General features: G+C 32.9%; 1 protein-coding gene and 1 pseudogene across 3 annotated transcripts; both read right to left on the bottom strand.

The window, feature by feature from the left end:
• Nucleotides 1-5,536: 5,536 nt before the first annotated feature.
• On the bottom strand, nt 5,537-14,688 carry LOC134699460 (uncharacterized). 3 transcript variants are annotated; one of them, XM_063561051.1, is made up of 2 exons: nt 14,572-14,688; nt 5,537-7,241 (listed from the first exon to the last, which is right to left on the bottom strand). In XM_063561051.1, exon 2 carries the CDS (start codon nt 7,221-7,223, stop codon nt 6,117-6,119), a length of 1,107 nt encoding a protein of 368 aa, XP_063417121.1. In that variant the 5' UTR covers nt 7,224-7,241; nt 14,572-14,688; the 3' UTR covers nt 5,537-6,116. The 3 variants fall into 3 exon arrangements, with proteins under 3 accessions (XP_063417121.1, XP_063417122.1, XP_063417123.1); XM_063561052.1 differs by lacking the exon at nt 14,572-14,688 and adding an exon at nt 9,451-9,566; XM_063561053.1 differs by lacking the exon at nt 14,572-14,688 and adding an exon at nt 8,888-9,128.
• Nucleotides 14,689-19,920: 5,232 nt separating this feature from the next.
• LOC134699548 (tyrosinase-like protein) lies at nt 19,921-23,675 on the bottom strand (annotated as a pseudogene).
• Between the last annotated feature and the right edge of the window lie 3,156 nt (nt 23,676-26,831).

The following is a 26,831-nucleotide window of genomic DNA, read 5'->3' on the forward strand; positions in this document are numbered from 1 at the left end:
ACTTCGGCAATACCAAATCATAGAGGGGAAGGGGCGGTTACTCGGGACAAACTTTTTTTTTTGTCAATTCATAAAAATATCGTTAAAGTAACAACTTTCTGTATCCTCAGATCTACAGTGACATCACAACATTGAATTCACCAAGGTATACTTAAGCTTTTATCTATAGATGTCTTACTGAAAATAATAATCACGGAATATCAAAGTATTTTCTATGGTAAACATATATAATGTCTGAGATATTTTCTTATGCAAATAATTTGAAAATTTTCATTTTTTTTTAAGATAAAAGAGTAATCAGATATGTAATTTGACCCATGTCTTGCGTTTCATCAATTTTCGGTAAAATCAAAGAAAATCGGCACGTTTAACATTGTTAAATACTTTCATTTACTTTTTATTCTGTTTAATCAGTTTAGAAATTTTATTGGAATTTATTTTATTATTTTGAGTTTAAATATCAATCTCTAACATATTACCATGATTTTTTTTTTGCATGTAACAGTACTCCTTCGTGTCAAGAGTGTCATATTAGTATTATAATTCCTTCGTGCACTTAGGAGTCCTAATCAGTGTTAAGACACACTAACTTCATAAAATATTATATGAAAATATAATATAGATTTCTGTACATAAGAAAAACCCAAATAATTACAAAAAAAAGTACCATAGAACATAAATATTTAAAGATTTCTTGTTTATGAATGTTTAAAATTTGTTTCTTACTGTTAAACAGTTGCGAATTAATTTATTGATTATAACATTCTTCAAAAAAAACTTTATTTCTTTTCGCCTGTTATGTCAACGTTTATTGAGGCCAGTTATTATAGAAATTTATCTTCTGACACCTTTTAACAATATAACAGGTAAACCTGAGATACTCTAGCCACCTGTAATATGCATTTACCTGTAAAAATCAAACCTTTTAGAGAAAAAATACAAATATGACTTTGTATAATTACGATAGTTAAAGGTTTTTTACTTTGTAAACGATAGAGATACCAAAACTTATTTATGTGTGGAACTTTTAAAATTTACAATTTATTCTTCAAGAAGCTTCAATATTCGTGGATTGAAAATTGGAATAAGTCATATTATATGTATGTGCATCCTCAACATAGGTTAAAACATAAACCGGCGCAATATATTTCAAAAGACCAAATTTAGCAATCTGTCGAAAAGAGAAAAAAATGACAAGATGCGAATCTTTAGTGTATGTACTAACACCAGGTACATTGTTTAAAAGTTAAAGCTTAAAAACTGTACACAATCCTACGACATCATCCGTATAAACCTATACTAGTATACCAAATGCGGGACGAACTGTCGAAAGTACACTGGTAAAACAATATGATCCCAGTATTTAGCCAAGGACACACAATTTATTTAACATATATAATGAGGTTCTATTTTATAAATTATAATAAATCATTTGGTGACAAAATATCTTTATGTATAAGCAGTTCATAGTATTACTGGGATGTTAATTGCGAGATCTTATTATATGTACGTCATTTAGTCTTTGATGGAAAGTTGTGTAATTAGCAATCATATCACATCTCCTTATGTCATAATGATTTGATTTTAATCAAGACAAACAAATACGTTCTAGGAGATTGAACTTTAATTTGTTGCTGTTATAGCTTAAATCTGACTATTGTCGTGAACATGTGATTTTATAATTTGATAGATTTCATACTTGCAATACTAAATATACTTATTATCTTTCCTATTCAAGAGACCAACGAATCTTTACTAAAACTATACTTTAACAGATTAGCAGTAAAATATATTTCCGTTGTCTATGTTGTTGTCCATCCTGCATTAGTCTTTCTATAGTTATCTATATGTCTTTGGTTTTGATTGTCGTTAATTTGCCAGTGGCTGTGTATATTCAACATGTCTATTTGTGTAAATAAAGCAAAAAGCAACCCTTTTGATTTACATCACTTGTATATTTGTAAGAAAACTCCTTCCTTATAAGAGATTGTGAATACTCTCGGGCTTTTTCTGACGCCTATGTGACCAAGATGCCCCCATAAAAAGGCAACTTTGCTAACTGTTTGTGGGTCGTTTTGTCTCCCCACTTTGTGAAAAGGTGCGTTTTAACCATCTGTTCCAGGCCTATCCATCATGTCTAACTCAAAACACCAAAAACACACACACCCCCGAAGACCAAAGTGCATATTAATATGAATCTAAATTGAAAATGATTTTAAGATGTCGTTGGTTTTTGTCTCCCACGCGACGCGTCGATGGGAACATAGAATTACAGGGTGTCCGTCCTTCCGTCCGGTCTTGTTATATCAGTGCCGACACTTCTGGTGACATTGAGTAAAAACAAAAAGAGACTCAAAGACAAACACCAGTTTTAAAACAATAAAATTGAGAATGGAAATGGGAAAAAAAGTATACGACATAAATATGAGGATGACAGTAAACCGGGTGTATTTTACATTTATTTATGACTTGCTATTTTTTTACCGGATTTCCCGTTTTTGATTTATTCATGCCACGAAATCCTCGCAAAAAAATCCGGTCGACCTCCTACGGCACCCATTAGTATTATAAGATTTGATTTCATTCAAAACAAATTAATGTATTACCTTCATGTACATGTCGCTTAGAACACAGCCATATACTGAATGGTCAATATCAATCATCCATGTATATAATTTCAACGGAGGCAATTTCTTGGCATGGAAGAAACTTTAAGGTAGACAGACCATTCACAATTTGTTTTACGTTCGTTTTTCTCTTTTAATTAAATGAAATTAATAATAAACCTTTCAAATGTAGAGTTCATAAGATACAAATATTCCCTGTGGAACCCCCCCCCCCCCCTTTTTTATGTGCTATCTATTTTCAACCTTCGAACAAAGCTTTCCAATCTAATTAAAATTAAAACCTCGCTTTCTAACCAATCTGTTCATATCCCGGACCGGCAACTTTCTTAATTTCATATAGAATTCATAGAACAAAAAAAAGAGCAGTGGCAAATATTTCATGTATACTCGACTAATTTTTAACAAAAATGAGTTACCCTTGGGATATTTAAATGTTTGTATTGCTTCTGTGTTTAAAAATTCCGCGGAATCCTTTGTTTAATCCAAGACTGCATGCCTGTAAGTGTTTACTACAAAAAACTAAATCCACCTATCAGTAAAATACTGAAAAGGAAACAAATATATTTAGACTGTATCTACTTGTTAACTGCAAAAAACTCAGTCCTTTTATCAGTGGAACAGCATTTTGTATGGCCCAGCAACAAAGTGGTCGGGGACATATAGTTTTACCCTTGTCCGAAATTCAGTAATTCCGTAATTCCGAAATTCCGTACATGTAATTCCGTCATTCCGTCATTCCGCAACAAACCATTATGCTTTTTTTCTGAATGGCTTTAGATATTGGACTGATTTTTGGTATGTGAGATAAACATGATTTGTTACAGATCAAGTTTGAGTTTTGTTCCGCTTCACTAATTTTTGTCGAAATTACGGGCTTTGGACTGATAATCACAGTTATACAGACTTATTTTCTAAACGCCTTCAGATATTGGACTCATTTTTGGTATGTGAGTTAACCATGATGAGTTACAGATCAAGTTTGAGTTTCGTTCCGCTTCACTAATTTTGTTCGAAATTAGGAGCTTTGAACTTTGATAAATTGTTGAAAATCTCAGTTATATAGGATTTTTTAAGGCCTTAAGATTTTGAGCAGATTTAGTATATGTGAGACCACCATCTTGTTTGTGTCCACATGTGTTGATGAAGTTGCAGATTTTTCAAATTGATGGAATGGGGCCATTCGTGTCGTTTTGACACATCTAGGTTTTTTTTCGCTCTGGATTCTGTCTTTTGATCATAAAAAAGCTTCTGCCCAACATATATACTATTCCATGAAGGTTTGACAAAGTAATTGATGGCTGAAAAACTTCAACCGTAGACTGTATCTTAATGTTAACTGTACAAAATATATTTTCGAAATTGTAATATCGATACTGTCTTTATGGTCATACAAAAAGCTTCTATCCACATTTCATAAAGTTTCATATAGGTTAGCCAAAGTTATTGATGTAAAAAAAAAAAATTTAACCACAGAGTAACCTTAAATGTTGACGCCGCCGCCGACGACGGAATTTAGGAATCTAGGATCACTATGTCTCGCTTTCGCGACTTTAATGTTGCATGGTCGACAAAAATTACATAGTTGGGAACATTCTAACTGTATTTGCTTGATTTCTTTGCGCGTACTCTTCTTTTATTTTCTTTATCCATTTTTTGGCGTCTATGCACATATGTAGCATGAACGACATCTATCAAATATTTCAAAGCTAAGTACTGTAAAGACCGCCCCTAACTTAAAACATCTTGAGAGTTTTTGCTCTATGTAGCAGGCCTCGCTGTGCTGAGGTTTTAACATGAACAAATCAACACAAGGCTGTTCCAGCCTTTGTTTTTGATAAATTTGTGAGGATATTTTCCAACACGAATTAATATTTTTTTCTTTTCATAACGTTAAACACGGCAAAAGGGTTTTGTTGTGTGTACTTTCAGATTTAGTTTTAACCAAGAGTATCTGCAGTTTTGTGGTATAACAGGTAAACGTGCAAGTAAATTCTAGATGAAGAAATGTTTAACTTTTACGGAAATTAGGGATAGATTTTGATCCTTATAACTCTTTATTACCACTACAATAATTTACGACAAAAGTAATGATCATAGCTTCCAAATTGTGAACTTTCCATTTCTATGTAGCAACATTTCAGCAGCGCCTGCATACGGATTATATATCTCCCGTATGATACGACATTCCAGGGCTTGTGTTTCTTATCATGATTTCCTAGATAGAAGGTTGCTGCTCACAAGGAAGCTATTATTCGAAGAGTTCCAAATTGTGCAGTTGAAATCATTCCTTCGTAAATTTTACAGACGCCATCACGAGTTGGTTGACCGTTACTGAATATCTGTTTCACAGATGACGATGGATATTTTCCAATTGTCGTTACTACAATCTCGTCCCTTTTCCCACGAATTTCACCTACAGAATTAGACATATCAACGGGTGTGTACTTACAAGAGCAACACGACGAGTGCCACATGCGGAGCAGGATCTGCTTACCTTTCCGAAGCACCTGAGATCACCCCTAGTGTTTGGTTGGGTTCATGTTGCTCAGTCTTTTGTTTTCTATGTTTTGTTTTGTGAACTGTTGTTTGTCTGTTTGTCTTTTTCTTTTTTAGTCATGGCGTTGTTAGTTTATTTTCGACTGACTAGTATGAGTTTGAATGTCCTTTTGATATCGAGCACCCCTCTTTTAATAGAAAAGAAAGGATATTGGGTATCCATCCGTAACACAAAGTTAGTATGTGCACAGCAAAAACACACATAGCTAAGGAACAATGCTTTTATGACTGTCCTTCGTCTCAAAGTCACAATGAGACTTATCTTTCATTTGCGAATAGTGTTTAGGGCATTTTTGTGCCAGAGATGGTTGCTGTAATCGTCATTTGAAAAATAGATTTATTGAGCACATTTTCATATTTGAAAACTCCTTTCTTTTTAACATGATAATAGATGGAAGTGTTATAATAAAATATTTGCAGCAAATTAAAAGGGAACAATACGAGCTGTATAACCAATATGATGTTTTCTTTTCTAAAATTTGACATCTTACGTTAAAACAAATTGGAAAACATGTGCAAATCTGCATGAAGAATCTTCATTAAACCAATATGACTTAAAACGGAATGCTCCTACATAGATGTAAATGCAAGACGAATTCCAGACACAAATAAGTAAATCTTCGGTCTGAAATAGGAATCCATGAGAAAAATAAACATCACCATCAAAGACCTGCAAAAGTTCAGTTTAAAAAAAATATTTAAATCAAAAAAATTATATTTGTCATGTTTGTGGTCCGACAAATGGAACCTTAAAGCAAAATTCAATTCTTATTTATACATAGTTACGAAAAATGCATCATAACAATTTTGAATATGCAAATAAGACACACATCGCACCATTGTAGCTACAACCTGGACACTCGTAATGCACAAATAATACAAAATAAAAACTATACAGAAAATTCATTATATGTCATCTTTTAAAGAAATAAATCATAATGCTATTTTAGTGACATGGATTTTGGCATTTCTTGCTCCGCTGTCGCTGGCGTAACATCCAACCAATAACAATCCTTCATTATTCAAACATAGACTCACCGGAAGTTGAATTCCAAGATTAATAACTGTTTGTAATCCAATAAGTTCTCCTTTTGTGTTGAGTGCATGTAGAGAATGGTTATTTTCGTCAGAGACTATTATGACATTTGTCTTTGTGATAGCAACACCCATTGGATTGAATGATCTGTGTGTTATATTGATACTGCTTTGACCTTTGTATATGAATTTTACACAACCAGATCTTTCTAACGCGATTAAACGTCCATCTAAATTTTCAAATAGATCAATTGCATAGATATTATTATCTGAATCAGTGGATATTCTCCAGATATAACTGAACAATTTTTTACCCTTCTGATCGTATTCAATCATTAGTTTTCGTTTGTTGTTTTCACCGAATACAGCAATATGTCTGTTAGAGCATTCTTTGACTGGAAATGTAGACCCTTGTTCTCGTAGACCTAGGATTATCTCGTTGTCATTATTGATATGTATGCACAATATTAGCATTGGTGAAGTGCTAATAATTGTATTTGTTATACCGTCATTTGATAAAACTTTCACCTCAGAACCACGGAATTGTCCGTAATAAATATCATCTTTACTGCCGAGAGCAAAATCTGTACATTGTATATCTAGTTTTTGTACTTCTTTTATTGATTCTTTCAATAACCGAATAACAAAAAACTTGTGTACGTCTTGATCTACATGGTACGAGCAGTAAATTGTGTCATTGTCAGAATATTGGATTTTACTGAAGGCAGGAAAATCTGACGTATATGTAGATAGTAGTGACGATATCACTGGTTGTGAAATTTGTAACGATCCAACCTGAGTAGACATATCACTTTCCTTCTTTCCAATATCTTTTATGGAAATTATAGTATGTGTTTCGGACAATTTAAATCTTGGATGGATACGTTCTTTACAGTTGTCACACATTAACAATTCGCAATCCTTACATTTCCATTTTATGACGTTAGGATTGTCACAAAGCTGACAAGACAATGGCGACTGTGCTATCCTTAAGGATGAAGTCATTCCGTTTCAAACCAATTCCTAAAAGTAAAGGATATTGCATGTAAAAAAATCATGATGAACAATATTGAATTAAATTAATTGATAGTTGTTTGCAAGGTAAAGGAATTTGTGCTTTTCTGTTCGATGAAGCCATTAAGTTTCAAGCAAATTCCTAAAAGTGAACTGTAATGTATTTATACCTAAAACATATTCTATATACTATTTGAAAAAAAAGTATTAACAAAACTACCGAACTCCAACATGTCCAAGGTAAATTCAAATGGGGTTAAGTCTATAAAACCTGACAAATTCATACGCACGACTATATCAACTAACGAAACAAACAGAAAACATCTGTCACATTCCTGACTTGATCGTCTGTGACGTCTTGGAAGAACCTGGTCGACATTGTGATACCTAATTAAGGTCCCGCATGGGGTTTCACGTCTGAAAGGCAGTTAAAGTAAGAATGTGCTCACCAACCACCCAAGTAAACACATTCTACAGGCCCAATATATTATGATTGGAACTTTATTACACGACGCTGACTATACAGCATGCAATATAGAAATAACAAAAATATAATCAGAAATAAGTAATGTAACTTCACTAGCAAATAGCAACCCAAAGGCATGCTTATAGATTAAAGCGGAACCCATATGATCATTGACAACGTCTAGCCAGATCAAATATTGAAAGCAAGACGATTTTCTTTACAATATCTATATGCTGCACACAAATAGGATTTGAAAGGCCAGAAATATTCATATGTGACGCCATAGGCGAAAATTCTTCAAAACAGTCGGTCCATAAAGGCAGCAGATTTTAACCAGGACTTAATGTAGACGATTCAAGCATTTTTGTCATAAAATTTGGAAAAGGCCAAATAAAGTACGAAGTTGAAGAGCATTGAGGACCAACAATTCCTAAAAGTTTTGCCAAATACAGCTAACTAAGGTAATCTATTCCTGAGGTAAAAAAAACATAGTTTTTCAAAAGTTTTGTAAACGGTTAATTTACAATTACGAACAAATCAATGATAACTCAAGTCAACACAGAAGTGCTAACTACTGGGCTGGTGATACCAAAAATAAAACATTGCCTGATGTCATTACTGATAAAAAAAAAAAGTATCAGAAGAAGGGCTTTTTAGAAATTGTGAATATTAACGAAGCCTTGATGACACGATTCGACAGTGGCGTATTTAAAGTGACATTATTAACGAGATATGTCAGATTTTAGGCCAAAACAGGCTAACCATAATTTTTTTTTGTCAAAATAACATTGAGCACAAGCGTCGCCAAAATATTGTTTTGCCAGTGAATATCATTTTGGGGACGGTTATGCTCTCTTTTATTCCTAGCATATACAAGTCAAATAATCAAAATTTTGCATAACTTCGACCTTATACCGAATTTGATGACATTGCAAGGCTTTATAACTCGTGAAATGGGTGAATTTTTTAAAGTAAAACGACATTACTTCATTAAAGTGCATACATTCAACATTTAATTCTAAACATTCGAGATAGTATGTTTGAAATGTATTTGAAATAAGGGACAAGTTTGCCCCAAATCGTACCTCAATATATAAGCTAATCATCTGTTACTAACACAATACAATACATAACACAATTATTATTCAAAAAACGGTATGCTTATACGCGTATAAATACACGTGTTTACCTGTTACCCGAAGTAACCTTGTCCTCATTTCAACTTAATTATCGACTCCTAGGAGTCGAGATTAAGAATTGAACGATGGACAGTTAGTGCGTGAATTTTTCTTGCTACCTGATTGGAAGATATTACGAGACGTGAATAATCAAAGTTTATTGATTGGTTAGGACAATCCAAACCTAGTAAATGTCCTTCAATCCCGTAGAGTATCGGATTTGTCCTCTCTATTTTAGCAATAAGATTTTACACAGGTGACTTTTATCTATAAATAGTCCAATCTTCTGGAGTAAACAACAACGTTAAACGATATATACAACAGTACTTCATAACGTGTGACCTCACGTGTGTGGTAAAATTTATTGATTGATTCTAGTAAATGAATTAATCTACAAAGCGAGAGCACTTTCCATTTTCATCAGCTAAGAGTCGAATAACCCTTTTTGAAAGGATAACGCTTGTAAAACTATTACTTGAAAAAGATGTCTATAATGAACATCAACGAGGAAGCAACCCGACACATTCCGTTCATTTTAGGAAAATAACTAAAATTATATCTATACAGTACTCACTTTGACTAAAATGAATTCGTCAATGACAAATTTACTTTGTCTGATTGACAATGTTTATGTATCATGTCTATAGTAACAAACATGGCTGCTTTAAATAGTTTTTCTGCCATTTAAATCAATATATGACAAATATTATGATATTCAAAAGGTAAATATTTAAAACTAAACAAGGTATTCAGTATTTTGATTCGGTTGACGTATTCGTACTTAAACAAGTGGTTATTTTCAATTTTAAAGATTTTGTTATTAATCTTTTGTTCTTTTGATCATATAGATCGGTTCTTATAAATCTTTGGCTTTCAAATATTCGGCTTTTAGCGTTCCTGTTGAAAGTAATTTCAGAAAAGCGCTTCGGACGCATGCAATTACAAAGGGTTGTTTTCATTTTTAAAGATATTATACGTTAACCAGAAATAACAAAATCTGGAAATAACATTAGCCAATGGCAAACTTGTTATTAACCAGAAAATCAAAAGATGTTATAACAGTTTATGCATATAAACTCGTACAAAACAGAGAGATGGAATGGAACTAGTTTTAATCTTAAGTACTAATCTCTTTCACAGTCTAGATCGGTGGATGACAAAAATGTACATTAATGAACTTAGAATGAATTATCAGTTGGAAGATTCAACGTATGTCTGGAAATATTGAAACGTTAAACCCAAGGTTGGCAAAAAAGCGATCAATATTAGTATTGACCAAGCCAGTGGTAAATACCGGTATTTACCGGCAAATACTGGCAAATACTGGGAAATACCGGCAAATACTGGTCAATTGAAATTTTGAGTGGTCATAACTATAAAAACCACTATCTACTTGGTCAATTATAATTACAATTAATAACAAATTTATATAGAAAGTGTTCAAATCATTTTTAATGCTTTCATTTCTTATTCTATTGTAAATTCAAACAGGGAACTATATTGATTAATGTGTACATAATATTGTAGTAAAAGATCAACTTTTTGTCCCTGCTTCAAATTTTATTAATTTCCAGCATGAAGAAGGTTTTTATCTCACAGTTAATTAGCTATAGACAGGAAATAATGTATTGTTTAAGGGAGTCTTCATGTATCCATTTTATTACTTTCAACCCAAGAACTGTCAACTTTTATTGGAGGCTGTTGTTTTAGTAATTAAATTTTCACACCTAGCAATGCCAGGTGATAGTTAAAAAGACCCATGTAACTTCATATACCTGTAGTTTTATTTACCTTTAATTTTAATTACCTGTAAAATTATACATTTTGAATAAAAATATATTGATTTAAACATGTTGAAATAAAATATAAATTTGTAAATATATATATATATCTTTAGGTATGCAATATCATAATTCATAAAAACTTGAATTTTAAATCAGTATAAGAATAAGCTAGTGTTATAAATGAATAAAACATATCAAATTCATTAATTTTATAAGCTGACATATTACATTTGACATTTTATAAAGATTTTACTTCAATTAATAGTAGAAACAACCATGAAAATTTCAATTGACCAGTATTGACCACTTGGGGAGTATTGTCCGGGGCGGTAAATACCACTGGTAAATACCGGGGGTGGTATTTACCGCCCAACTTTGGTTAAACCGATATGTTGGCTGGTGATGCAGACCTTACTCTTTAGAAAAATATGAGTGTTTACTTCTGTTATCTAATATATCCAGAAAAAAATAAACAACTAAACGTTTTTTCTCGTCTTCTTATAAAAAAATAAATATATTTTTGTATTTGGTTTTGTTGTATTTTTATTCTTTTTTTTTTCGGAATTTATCATTTCAAGTTGTTTTAGTTTGAACGGAAGTTTTGACTGACAATGATTTTATTAATATATATATGTTTGTTCATTCGATTTTAGTTCATGTATCTATTGTACCGTTATCACAGAAGGTTAAATTGCTTAAAAAAGACAGGCGAAAAATAACAAAAAATATTCATTAATACAGAGAAGTTCCTGTTTCTGTATAAATGGAGGAAAGTTCTGATTTAAAGTACTTTACTTTACTTATAAAAGTGAAAATGATCGAGGAACACGAAAAAACAAACATTTTACAAACCAATAAAGCGAGGACGGATACAGGTTTCATTCAGTTTTGAAAATAATGTACAAGTATTTTAAATGCTTAACAGAAAGGCGATAAAAAAAGAACAATTACATTAGTTTGAATAAAGAATGCCTCATGAATAATCGGACTCTTTTGCCAATTATATATTTTTTTCAAAATCATTGAAAATATTAACCTATCAAAACCACAGATACTGCTGCAAATTAAGGCAATTACCGATGTTCAAATCTCATTAATGGATTAAATAAACAAATTCACGGCAACAAATATAATAATTGGAGGGATTGGCACGAATTCCTAATGGAGCAAAACCGGTTGCATCGACAAGGTAAGCCTTTCCTGTAATGTATGCAGCACTGCTATGCAAATTCAGACTCACACGATTCAGTAAAATTTACACAATTGGTAAGATTACAGATCAAACTACTTTTATGGTATCTGATAATCTACGACAACCTTGGAAACATGTCGCAAGTCAGTTGTGAAACATAAACATCGTAGTTGTAAACTTAATCGTGATGGTGACAGTAAAACGTATGTAGTTTCGATTTCAGTCATTCGTCCTAATAACTCTTTTGATTTTTTAAAAATTGAGTCCGATTAGTTTGAACAAGCATAAGCGTATCGTCTTATTTGAGAAATGTAAACGCAGTACATCATGGGCAGAGCTTTTTTTACAGCTGAGAAATTCAAAAAATGACAATTGTTAAGTTAAAATTATCACAGTTGACATAGATTACAGTTTGAAGTCGAGGAAATGAAAAAGATATAAAACAGACTTTGTTGTTACGGTAGTATCCCTAATATCAAGTTGACCGTTATGTAGTGGATGCAAGAATTTACTGAAACATAGCTTATTGAGTAATAGGGCATCATTTATACATCTGAAAGTCAATTCAAAGATTTTTCCTTGTTTTTTTAGTCCCTGAAAAGGTCCTGCATGTATACTTCTTCATTCCTGGTATCTATGATGGGTTTTTTTTTACAACCACTGGGTCGATGCCACTGCTGATGTAGTTTTTATTCCCCGAGGGTATCACCATCCCAGCTCTGTGTTGACATGAATTATCATTGGTATGGTCATAATTATAAACTGTTTAAAAAGTTTGTTTTTTTAGGACTAAGGCTTTTCTACATCAGGAATATATTACCTTAACTGTATATGGCAAAACTTTTAGGTAATTTGATCCTCAATGCTCTTCAACTTCGTACTTTATTTGCCTTTTTAACTTTTTTTGATTCCAGTATCACTGATAAGTCTTTTGTAGACGAAACGCGCGTTTTGCCCAATTACAAAATTTTAAATCCTGGTATCTATGAAGAGATTATCATATAAATGCGAAATCAGGTATGGCACATTTTAAATTTTTTTTTAATGAAAAGGACGCATAAGAGATTTTGACAATTTCAAGTCAAAGTACTTAAACATACATTGTAAAAACAGTATGAGAAAAATGCTAAAAGACATTGTCTAACACAACACAATGGTATTATTTCACTTAAGGAAGTTTGCTTGTCATGTTTTGGAATTTATGTCAGATTTTCGGAATCCTCTGGTTTTATCCATTTGAATGCCTTAAACAAATTTGCCCATTGACCCCCAATTTTTCTTTTTATAAATCTTTTACATGTATCCTTGTTAGAGGTATAGGGGGAGGGTTGAGATCTCACAAACATGTTTAACCCCGCCGCATTTTTGCGCCTGTCCCAATTCAGGAGCCTCTGGCCTTTGTTAGTCTTGTATTATCTTAATTTTAGTTTCTTGTGTACAATTTGGAAATTAGTATGGCGTTCATTATCACTGAACTAGTATATATTTGTTTAGGGGCCAGCTGAAGGACGCCTCCGGCTGCGGGAATTTCTCGCTACATTGAAGACCTGTTGGTGACCTTCTGCTGTTGTTTTTTTATTTGGTAGGGTTGTTGTCTCTTTGACACATTCCCCATTTCCATTCTCAATTTTATTATAAGCCATCTGTTAAAGTCTTATACACTCGTTGTTATTTTTTAATAGTGTTTGAGAACTTAAACTGTTCCATGATATAGCAATAAACAAATCAATAGAAGACATTTCCCCGCCGAAATTCAGTGGCTTATATCTCAATAACAAGTACATTGACCTATATTTTTTTGTTGGCCCTTTTGGTTCCTTTATTAATCACCTATCAATATATACTAGTTTTATGAAAAGCTAATTATTTTGAAACTGAGTAGCGAACTCCCTGAAGTTTTTTGTTCTTTGACATATGGCTAATATGATTTTAAATCAATTTAAAAGTATTGAGAACATATAAGCTCATCTTTTAATATTTAAACAACGATATGTATCTCCAATGTATTAATATTGCTGTTATTGATTCACATCTTATTTCAGAAAACTTAGATTTTAACATTTCAAGTTTTGTTAATTATTTGATCCATGCTGAATGATACGCAATGTTTCACAGTAGAAGTGACCGTTGTGCTAGGTGCTTATTAGTTATGAAAATATACAACAATTAAATTCATTAAGCATCTTTTTGGTACTATATATGTTTATTTGTTTCTTTCAATTTAATACCTTCTTTTTGGTAATATGCGGAAAACGTCACGAATACCTTCAAAATATTTCCCCGTCATTTAAATCCATAACTTAAATACTGAACGGTGGGTTTTAAATTGAGACAAGGTATGCATTAATTTGATTCGGTTGACATCTTTTTGTGAAAAGAAAGGGCGAATACACTAGTTTAATTAAAATAGGTATACATATGACAAATAAGCAAATAATAGAAAGATAATGTATAAAACACATTACGAGTCAATGCATTATTCATTGTAAACAAATAAATCATAAGGGGGCTTCTTGCCCTTGTCTTCCTTAATCTAGACCTGCTTCTTTTATTTCTTTATTTCTTTTATATTCTTAAATTATCTTCTTTTGGCCTTCTAACCTCACTCCTTGTTTATAGTATGAAAAATTCACCATACATTTAATATATAACTTCTTTTCCGTTATACTCCTTTATAATTCATTTATAAACGTTAACATTGTGACTTTACAGTACTTACCTTAGTTTAGAGAACTACTACAATCACAACAAAGTGACTTTCTCTCAGTCAAATCATACTTTTTCCTTCCGTCGACTCAACACCTAAGATAGCAACCTTCTAACTTGAATTACTACTTGAGTTGAAGGTATGATATATGGGGGTTCTCAGGGGGTTAACACAATAGAAAATAATGGCGACAAATAAATGATAAAGATAACTCGGTTGATACAAAATAAATAATAGAAAAAGGATGGAAAAAATAAAGGAATAGAGAAAAATGGTATAAAAATGAAGTTTAAATTATATAGTTGTTCTTCTGCGGCAATGGCGGATCCAGAACTTTTCCTAAGGGGGAGGGGGCGCTGACTGTCCTAAGGGGGGCGCTCCAGTCATGCTTCAATGATTCCCTATATAATCAACCAAATTTTTCCCACGACAAGGGGGGGGGGCCGGGCCCCGAGGCCCCCCCACTGGATCCGCCTATGTGCGGCATTCATTTTTGATTAGACAAAAAGATTAAAAGACAATGTTACGTTACTTTATTGAATCATAACGACCCTTTCATCCTGACGTGTCCGAAAACGAACATGACTACCTGCAAATTAAGAGGGTAGCCATTGCCTGTATCTTCAATCATCATACTCTCTCTGTTTGGATAACATAGTTACAAAATTGGTCTTCAATAGTTATTGTTGTCATCGTTCGTCAAATCAAGTTTTTGGCTACTTTTAACATCAACTGGAGGAAAAAGTTGGTTCCTTTCAGCAAAACCTGTAAACGTTAATTGACATGATTTGGTATCCCATTACCACCCTCATGTAAGGTGCGATAACGAAATTCAAAATCTTATCCTATCCAAAAACGTTTTGTATTTTAAATGAAAACAAGTATTCCGTATTTATATTTGGTGACATAAAACTAAGTAATGACATGACTATTTGATAAGTTAAATAGAGCATTTCATATTATATTTTTGCTTTTTTTACAAAATAAAAACCTTTGGAAGTTAGAAAATAAGTAATTTACCTGTTTTTAAATGTAAAAGATTGATTGAAAAGACAAATCAAGATAACACATGCATTATTGAATCGTTCGAACTTCAAAAGGACCATGTTCACGTCAACAGGGTTACATCGAATAATTTGTAATTCATCACTTTAGCAGTTTAACGGAACCCATCAAGAGTTGTTTGATAACAGTTTATGCTCCTCAACTTTGTGCTTGTTTGGCTTTCTAATAAGCTTGATTTGAGCGTCACTCATGAGTCTTATGTAGACGAAACGTGCGTCTGGTATATTAAATTATACGCCTGGTACCTTTGATAACTATTTAAACCACTGGGTCGATGCCACTGCTGGTGTTCGTTTCGTCTCCGAGGGTATCACCAGCCCAGTAGTCAGCTCTTCTGTGTTGACATAAATATATATATATGGTCATTTTTTTAAATGTACTGTTTGCAAAAGTATGAACTATTCGAAACACTAAGGATTTTCTTATCCCAAGCATAGATAATCTAAGCCGTATTTGGCACAACTTTTTGGAATTTAAGATCAATAATGCTCTTTAACTTTGTACTTGTTTGGCTTTTTTACTATTTTGATCTGAGCGTCACTGATTAGTCTTATGTAGACGAAACGTGCGTCCGGCATATATAATTATAAGCCTGGTACCTTTGATAGCTATTTACATATCAATGTCTCAGGTGACCTTGGATATATGTATTTGTCGAAAACAATCCAGTCCTCTTTTCGTGAGTGTTACATTATCGGATGATAATTGTTATTGTTATTGTACTTGTAAGTGCAATAGGACTGTTGTAACATTTGGAACCGGAACTGCTTACCCTTTCGTTGTACATGAGTTTACGAATTTTGTTTACACTTTACGTGCTCAGTAACCCTTAATGAATTATTTTGTGGTCCTGTTCTTTTTTCGAATATTTTATCTTTTTTTACGAACATTGCCAGATTTACTTCGAATTATGATTTTTGAATATCCCCTTGCTATCTTCCGACTCTCTTATATTTCTTTATTTTTTTGGTTTCAAAATATTCTTCACTTTAAAACTGTTGTAACAGAAGTTACCCTAATGTTGCAAAACACTTATCCTACCTCCATGACAAATATGTTGTTGTGCCCGCAGATAAAGCCCCAAACAACATCGTTTTTGTGTGTAAAACTCATACATTAACTGCTTGATAAACGAATTAGGTATAGACAATTCACTTGGAAACCCAACATATACCCTCAAGACACTTACCAAAGAGGAAATCCTGGATAATCATAGGTCTGTGTTATGTTCCTTTGGAATTTCAACCAAAGATGATGAACTGGATCTTCCATCACTGTATTGGATACCTGCGTAAGTGTCCTAACAAACAACGGTATATTGCTGGGTCTTCAAAGTGCTCCTAGAAAGCTCTTTCTAAATTATTAACATCTATTTTATCAGCAAACAAAGATGGGCTTCAAAGTTGTTGTGAAACTGCCTATTCTAGAGGTGGCGTGAATCAGATGTGGATACTTAAATATTCCAAAGATCTTTTAGAGTACATACAATCTAACTCTCTTTCATCTTTTAATAGTATTAAAACATTTAACTTTTCTACACTGTACACAAGTATTTCACATTCAAAACTAAAAGACAAATTGAAAGAGTTGGTATTGCTTTGTTTCATAAAAAAGAATGGCCAACGTAGATACAAGTATTTTGTCTTAAGAAGGTAAAAATCTTACTTTGTAAAGAATCACTCTGATTCAAACAAAAAATTCTCTGAAACTGACATTATCAAGATGCTTGATTTCTTGATTGACAACATATTTGTTACGTTCGGAGGACGTGTTTTTCAACAGACTATCGGCATTCCAATGGGAACTAATTGTGCCCCTCTTCTTGCCGACTTGTTTCTTTATTATTAGAGGCTGAATTCGAACAGAAACTTCTTAGGGAGAAAGATAAGAAGTTAGCAATATCCTTTAACTCTACTTCCCGCTATATAGATGACGTTCTTTCGCTGAACAATTCAAAATTTGGTGACTATGTGGAACGCATCTATCCCATCGAATTGGAGATAAAAGATACTACAGATACAGTTGAGTCGGCTTCATATCTTGACTTACATCTAGAAATTGGCAATGAGGGTCGGTTGAAAACAAAACTTTACGACAAAAGAGATGATTTCAGCTTTCCAATTGTGAACTTTCCATTTCTAAGTAGCAACATTCCAGCAGCACTTGCATACGGGTTATATATCTCCCAATTGATACGATATTCCCGTGCTTGCATTTCCTATCATGCTTTTCTTGATAGATGGTTACTGCTCACAAGTAAGCTATTAAACCAAGAGTTCCAAATGGTAAAGTTGAAATCATCCCTTCGTAAATTTTACGGACGCCATCACGAGTTGGTTGACCGTTATGGAACAACCGTTTCACATATGATATCGGATATGTTCCTTACGTCGTAACTACAATCCCTACCCTTTCATGAATGTGAACTACCGAATTAGACTATTTACCGGATTTGTAATCACATAAGCAACACGACGGGTGCCACATGTGGAGCAGGATCTGCTTAGCCTTCCGGAGCACCTGAGATCACCCCTAGTTTTTGGTGGGGTTCGTGTTGTTTATTCTTTAGTTTTCTATGTTGTGTCATGCGTACTATTGTTTTTCTGTTTGTCTTTTTCATTTTTAGCCATGGCGTTGACAGTATGTTTTAGATTTATGAGTTTGACTGTCACTTTGGTATCTTTCGTCCCTCTTTTATTATAATTGCGATACTCACCTAGTCGAAATATTCAAATAAATAAAAACCTCACAATATTTTCTAAATTCACAGGATTCAATTTCTTAAGATGACTCCCTTGAAAGTATATCTCTATCAATCATATTAAGGTAGCGCAATATGTGTAGAAAATTTCCATTTTTTCCCCGTTTCAGATCATTGAAGAAAAAGGCCTCTACACCAAAAAAAAGTTTGGAACTGTTCGTTCTGATAAATTCTAGGGAATAAATGGAAAATCTCCTCCTGTGAACCCTCTTATCACACAAATACTTGAAAATCAGTCTATAAATAGGGTACATCAGAGTACAATATGTAGTTTAGAATATTTTTAAAAATAATGCCGGTATCAAAACAGACCTTAAAGTAATAAATACGCTAAAGTTTGACATTGAAAATACATTTGTTGAATTTAGAGTTAGAGTTGTTGACATTCCTACTTGTATCAACTGCGCGCCTTACTTAACCAACCTTTCTTTATTGTAATATATGCAGGAATAATTTCATGCACTTACATTAATAAGAATATCAAGGAAACTAAACCTTTTTCTCATACAGGTTTACTGATGATGATTTCCATTAACAATCCAACCTTGTTTTACTTGGACACATTTTAAAAGTTACTCTCCTTTACTGTATAGTAAGTTAACAACAGAAACAGCTTCCTTCATCTCATTTCTAAAAATAACTGTTTTGTTGGTGTATTTTACGTATACTTTTTTTTTGTATGATTGGTTTGTCAATGTAAAAATGTATGTCTGTGTTTTTTACTACTGTGCTAGTCAGGCAAACAAAAATAACTGTTTTTTTTGTAAAATTACTCACTGCCTGTTTTTGATTCGGAACAATTTAGACCTTGACACATTGCAAGGACATATCTATGTTGATGAAAACGTTGAACTGATATCTAGATGTACACTTGAATTATTTTGTCGTTATGTTGCTGTACTACTGATGCTCGAGTACTATCTTGTCTTGTTTCTTTTTTATTTGGATAATTACTGAAGACAACAATACATATTCTAAAAACTATTTTATTTTTTATTGCTGCTTTAAGATAGGTGAATGATACCGTTGGAAAAAGTCAAAATAAACTGACAACGCAATGGATAATAAAAAGAAAATAACAAAAAACTACAGTACATTAACACGACATAAAAAAATATAAGACTGAGCAACACAAACCACACCAAAACTTGAGCTGATCACATGCATGTGTCCTGGATCGGGATGAGCGAACCCTGTTCATCATGTGGTACCCATCGTGTTGTTCATGTCAGTCCAAGCCCGGATATATGTGTTATTAGGTAGGTTACATTATGTTTTATCCTTAATGAATAACCTTAGCCGTATTTGGCACAACTTTTTGGAATTTTGGGTCCTCAATGCTCTTCAACTTTGTATTTGTTTGGCTTTCAAACTATTTTGATCTGAGAGTCACTGATGAGTCTTATGTAGACGAAACGCGCGTCTGGCGTATAGAATTATAATCCTGGTACTTTTGATAACTATTATCAAATTATTCACAAAATCTTTGCAGAAAAATACTAATATAGAAAACATTTTTGAGGGAAAATATGACACTAATTTTCACAAACGAACCTCAGAAACGGTGTTATTTTGGAATGAATCACATCATTATATGAATCAAAGTACATTCGAGGAAAATCGGACGTAATCTTGATCAGTCCCGAACATTCCTTATACAATGATTTTGATACAAGACAACTCGGTTGACATATTACACCATTGGAGTCGTACGCTCTTACGTATGCTTTTGTTTCACGAGATATTGGCTTCTTGAAGGCACTAAGAACAATAGATTCAGAGGACCGGGTGCGTTCATCTATAGAAATGTAGTCCAAATGTCTACCACTATAGGAAAATCCATCAGTTTGAAATGTAATGTTAAATGTTGTTTTGTTTTTAATCTGATCCAGTTCTGCTTTTCGATTACGATCGTGTTTGTTTGTTATTGCTATTGGGGACATTGACACATTGTTAAAGTTGGATGAAATCTTATTAGCACCTAGACCCAGATTTATACTAAAGCCAAAGCCTGTGACACTGAAATCAGTTGACCTTCGTTCCCTTGATCTTCGACTACCGAAGTGAGACCTAAATCTTTTTGTAATTGTTGGTGCCGTTGAACTTCGAGTGAGTTGTCTGTTCTCTTTGCTTTCGAATGGTGAAATGCTTTCACTCTTTATGTCTGGTGAATGTAAATGCCCCCCTGCTTGTGTTGTCCCAGTTACAGTAGTTGTGGATTGATCTGGAGATTCGAAAACAAATTTTGAAATCTCAATCCGTTCGCCCTTCCCCATTGAAGGGTAATAATAAGCAACTTGACTTAATCCTCCATTTTGAATAAAATCATGTCTAGATCCTGAAACACATCCTTTTTTACTTCTGTCACAGAACAAAAATCCTTTAATCGCTCCTCCACAATTGTTCCGACAAGTTGGGTAGGTGCATATCTATAAATTTGTTTTGTAAATGAATTACTATACCCCTCAATATTCTTTTTTGATGGTAATAAATTATCCATACGCCTATTCGGTTGGTGTTCTGGTACTGTGGTTTGTGGATAGTCAGTTTCTGAATTTATTCCTAACCTTTTTTGTCGTTTTCTGAATTTTTCCCAAAGATAATCTATGAAACAGTGATGGATGTAGAAAACTGGATCCATTGGACTCAAATTCGCGTCTGCCATATGACCCTTAGAACCTCCCACCCACACGTGAACATTATCATGGTGAAACTTTAAATTGGCATAACTATCTCTTGGAGTTGTTCGTCCTAAAATATCTCTGTGATATTTTTTGCGAAACACAGCTTTTAACTTTTTGGGATCAATGAGTGAGCCACCTTGTACAGTTCCTACACCACGTCTTAACAACGTAGTTGGGTTTGTTGGAGTCTCCCACAATGCAAATGGACCCGAAGAAACAACGCCTGTTGGGTTCCACAAAAATAGTTCAGTAAATAGGATGGAATCCGTCTTATTGGTCATCAAATAATCTGCTGTTGAATCCCAGTATGGAAGAGTCACTCTGCTATTTTTTTCACGAAGAGCATTTTCGAATCTGTATAAAAGGGATGTTGATACAAACACTATTAAAAGTAACGTTAGTATAATTCGATACTTGTCAAATTATAAGTAGGTTATACTTTCTCTCTCTCTCTCTCTCTCTCTCTCTCTCTCTCTCTCTCTCTCTCTCTCTCATATTAATTGAAAATGTGACTTAGAATTAACGAAACAACACGTGACTCTCTTTAGACTATTCATATGGGTTTACTTCATTGAAGAATCATAATTTTCTAAAATGCAACATGCATTCTAAAGAATGTTTTCAGAATAAACATCTACATTCCAAAGCTATTTGTTTCGGGATGGTCTATCATAAAAAGACTGCAAATATATTATTTATTGGCTTCATGAAAAACAGAATAATTATAAAAAAGTACGACTAAAAACATCAAGATACTGAATATAATAGCATCCTACTTTATTTACAAAACATCGATGCCCAATATTTTATAAAATGTCGGTGGTGTAAATGGTTATCATACAAATGAATTCCAGACCATATCAAGGGAAGAAATCAATCATATACACGTTGAAAAGCTACCTCGTAAAGAAAAGACACAATATTCTAGAGCACCGAAACTAACAAGCATAGAAGCCCAGAGGAATGCAAATGTGTTTTTCTCTACGTAGTGTCCCCATCATTCTTCCTTTATTCCTCCATAACTTTAGAAATGAAAAGGGGAAAGTAATGATAACATTTATAAACTTCTAGATTATTAGACAATAGAAAAAGCAGGTTTTTTTTCTTATTTTCTTGTTCCTTTTCGACCACTCCTCTTATTAAAACCGAAACTAAAATCATTGTTAAAAGCTGGTGCTACGGTAGTCAAATATTTAAAAGTGTTATTGTGTATGCACTGAAAATACTGTATAACTTACAGCACGATATAATATCTATGCCAGCTCACAAAATTAGGACCATCATGTGCAGATGTTATGGCGGCTCCCTGGTGCATAAGGGCAAAGGAATCATACTTGTTCGGTAAGACCGACTGAAAAATATGACGTTGGCGATGAAACAAATTATATTTCGAGTGAAATGTATAACAGATAATTACCTAATTATTTCTATTCATACATGCAGACTTGGCATTTAAAACGAAAGTGTTTTACTTAGATGAAAAGCCTTAGTTAAAGATAACAGCTGACAATTATACAGGATGAATGCACTCTGAGAAGTACTGAACTCTAATTAGAAAGGTGCAAACACATACCTGTTATAATCTATTATTATAATTTTGATTTCTAGTTACACCTTATGACAATTAATGATGAAAAAATAAATTCATTTCACTTTAGGGATTTTCTGAACAAAGTAAACTATTTTGATATAGAAAATATATATATATATATATATATATATATATATATACGAGTCTAAATTGAAAACTACGTTCAAACCTATGACTGCGTTGGATAAAAACCGCAATTTTTATACGTGTGCATGTCGAACAAATTTCGTTGTAGAAGGGTCTAAAAACAGCACAAACAACATTTTCCTAAAGACCAAAAGAGTGAAAAAGTATATTTAAACAAAACGCATTTGAATATATATATATATTAATCAACGAATACTTAGAAGACCTGGTTATTGATATACAGTTACTTAATGAGAACATTAACAAAAAAATAGCTAAACAGTCATCAATTTACAGAATTGCTTAATTTCCTGTTATTTCGTCTTTGTCGGATACTTGGTCCTTTGGTAAACGAATGTAATTTTGTTTTGTAACACAAGACAAGCGTCTGTACAATTTGTTAATGTTGTCTTAACTTGATTCTTTAAACTTTTAACATAAACTATTTGTAACAAACAAGTTTGATGAGAAAATCAATAGCAAAAAGTCTGAATTTATATTCGTTACCATGGGAACTAACTAATAAACGTACCTTGTCCTTTTTCAGGGCATTTACTGCATAAAAAAAATCGTCCAATTCATTTTCACGTAATGTTCGAATTTCCTTCCTTACACGCAATCGGTGGTACCCTTGTCTTCTCAGTCGGATATGTAATTGTCTGCCTAGAGAATCAAACCAATCAAAAGCATCCTTACCTAAACCCGTTGAGCTAGTATTCTTGTACATATGAGCCAAATAGTTTTCCAAACAGCTCGTTTGAAGATCATATGTAGTGGTGTTTTTGTCAACTTGTCCAGAATAGCATTCTGCTAAACTTGGTGGGAATACATCTTCTACAATCAGCGCTGCAGCCGGATAAATAACCAATATAAGGCAATAAGACCTCATTGTCTGAAATAAATTATGAATTCCTTAAAGGTGTCATACCACCAATTACTCCCTCAAATTTAGAACGTATGTGAAAGTAGGCCTACTCGGACAAAAAATAGTACATTTGATGTCATTGTTCACCTAAACTAACCAACAAATTTGCAGAAATGAAACTTTTGGTTGAAAGAGAAATATATTAAGACCATTTTGAGCCAAATTTTACCTGTTAAGGAGTTTGCATTTAAAATTGAGCTCCATAGTACGTAATTTAAGAATTCCAGAAAACCAGGGGGTTATTTTAGTTGTACCTCCTTTCGGGAGCTCTCTGCTTTCTTATATGATTTTGAATGTATGTTGAAAATTGGCATGCAGAAAGGTGACACCTGTACAATTCAGGATATACCTAGTTTTTATGAAGTTCAAACTCAAGGTAAAATATTTAGAAAGCTGTGAAAATTGCAAAATTTGGTTGAACAGATAGGGACTTTTAATTGGTGGTATGACACCTAAAGACGACCATCGGTTTGATCAAGTCAGCACTTTTTGTATCATGATTACATTCTAAATGTTATTATATTTTATAACACTTCGTCATAATGGTCCAGTCGTCTCAAACAAAATATATGGACCGAACCTTCGTTTTGGTAAACACATTACTTTTAACTTTACATCCAACTTTAGAGTAGTGTCAATGTGTCTACCACGATCAGAAAAATCATCTGTTAGACATTTAATATTAAATGTTCTTTAGTTTTTTATTTCATCCTCTCCTGGGTTCCGAGTCTTCTGGTGTTTGTTATATTTTATCATTATGATCATTTCCCAATTGTTTATTAGAATTGGATTATTAATCAAAGAAATAAACGGATACATGTAGGTATATTTGTATAGTTAGCATAAATATATAGAAAAACTTAAGTTATTCAAATGATCTAGTGATTATGAACATATGAATAGACTACCCTTACTGTGTTAGATTAAACCTTTTGCAAATTTCTGGTCAACTACGATACTAGTAAGCAATTATGGCCAACTCTTCGTCCTTCAACAATGAAAACAATCCAAAACGTATCGTCGGCTATTAAAGTTGCCGACATGACAAAATATGAAACAATTCAATCGAGAAAACTAACGGCCTAATTTATAACAAGACAATTAACGAAACCCAACTGCAACTACTGAACTACAGGTTCCTGTCTTGGGATAAGCACTTAAAAAAACGTGGCAAAAAGAAATACGTTTGTGACGGCTAACCCAGAACAGTGTAACATAATATACTTATCAAACGGGATTTAAACAAAGACATGTGTCTGTCTGCTTTTTTCAACCATGGCGTTGTCAGTGTATTTTCTATCTAAAAGATTGACTGTCCCTCTGGTATCGTTCGGCACTACTTTGTAATAAAAGTTTTGACCTTGTTTTAAGGTTTAGCATTGATGACCTGCTACCAAAATAGTGTATTCCAATTCAGTTTTCTCCATACATTTATGGTGTCTGGAAAAATTGCATGAAGTGATTACTAGAATAAAGTGAAAAAAAAGTTAATTCACAAAATACCGAGGAAAATTCAAAACGAAAAGTCACTAATCAAATGGCAAAATCAAAGGCACAAACACATCAAACGATTGGACAAGAACTGTCATATTCCTTACGTGTTTGTTACCGTATGCTTTATATGACAAGTTTACTAAAGAGATGCGGGTATACTCAATGTACAGTCAAACATTAGTGTGTTCGTTTTTTACTGTAATTTTTTACGGAGTGTCAACTATACGAGATTCATTGTTGTGATTTAAAGAAAATCTACATATTGTTTTGTGTATCTGATATCGATTACAAGTTATTATGATTGCGATACTCACCTTGTCGAAATATTCAAATAAATAAAACCTCACAATATTTCCTGAATTCACAGGATTCAATTTCTTGAGTTGACTCCATATAAAGTATATCTCTATCAATCATATTAAGGTAGCGCAATATGTGTAAATAATTTTCATTTTTTCCGTTTCAGATCATTGAAGAAAAAGGCTTTTACACCAAAAAAATAAAAGTTTGGAACTGTTCGTTCTGATAAATTCTAGGAAAAAAATAGAATTTTCCCTCCTGTTACACCACCTTATCACACACATACTTGAAAATAAAACGTAGAGTTTCTCTCCATAAATAGGGTACATCAGTGTAAAAATTCATTGTTCTGGGAATGTTTTGAATATTTTTTTAAAATGATGCCAATATCAAAACAGACTTTAACACTAAACAAGTAATAAGTATGCTAAAGTTTGACACTGAAAATACATTTGTTGAATATAGAGTTAGAATTTTTGATATTCCTACTGGTATCAACGGAGGTCCTAACTTAACTAACCATTTTTTAAATGTCATATGAGTAGAGGTAATTTCATGCATTTGTATGAACAAGAATATCAATTCCTTTTTTTTTTGGCAAACAGGTATACTGATGATGATTTTCATTAACAACCCAAACTTGTTGTACTGGTATTCATTTTAAAAGTTACCCTCCTTAACTATATATTAGGAAAACAACAGAAACAGCTTCCTCCATCTCATTTCTATCTGTTTCTTTTGGTGTATTTAACGTATACATTATTATTTTTGTATGATTTGTTTGTCAATGTTGTTGTACAAAATGTATGTCGGTGTTATCTACTACTATGCTAGTCAAGCGAAACGAAAATAACTGTTTTTGTAGAATTACCCACTGCCTTTTTTTTTTTTTTAATTAAGAACGATTTAGACCTTGACACATTGCAAGGACATATTTATGTTGATGAAAATGTTGAACTGATATATAGATGTACACTTAGAGGATTTTGTCATTATGTTGCTGTAATACTGATGATCGAGTTCTATCTTGTTTTGTTTTTCTTTTTTTCGATTATCACTTTAGAAAACAATATATATTCCGAAAATTATTCTATTTTCCATTGCTGTTTAAAGAGAGGGGAATGCCACCGGTTGCATAAAGTAAAAAAAAAACGCCATGGACAATACAAAAAAAACCAAAAAAAACTACAGTACACGACATTAAAAATGTAAGACTGTGCAACACGAACCCCACCAAAACATGGGTTGATATCACTTGTCCTGGAATTAGGATAAGCAGATCCTGCTCATCATGTGATACCCATCGTGTTGCTCATGTCAGTTCAA

This window comes from Mytilus trossulus, unplaced genomic scaffold (assembly GCF_036588685.1).
Source record: "Mytilus trossulus isolate FHL-02 unplaced genomic scaffold, PNRI_Mtr1.1.1.hap1 h1tg000070l__unscaffolded, whole genome shotgun sequence".
In the NCBI taxonomy this organism is placed as follows: Eukaryota; Metazoa; Mollusca; class Bivalvia; order Mytilida; family Mytilidae; genus Mytilus; species Mytilus trossulus.

Bases quoted from the DNA above. Each gene is read 5' to 3' on its own strand.
- LOC134699460 (XM_063561051.1), bottom strand. From the start codon at position 7,223: ATGACTTCATCCTTAAGGATAGCACAGTCGCCATTGTCTTGTCAGCTT.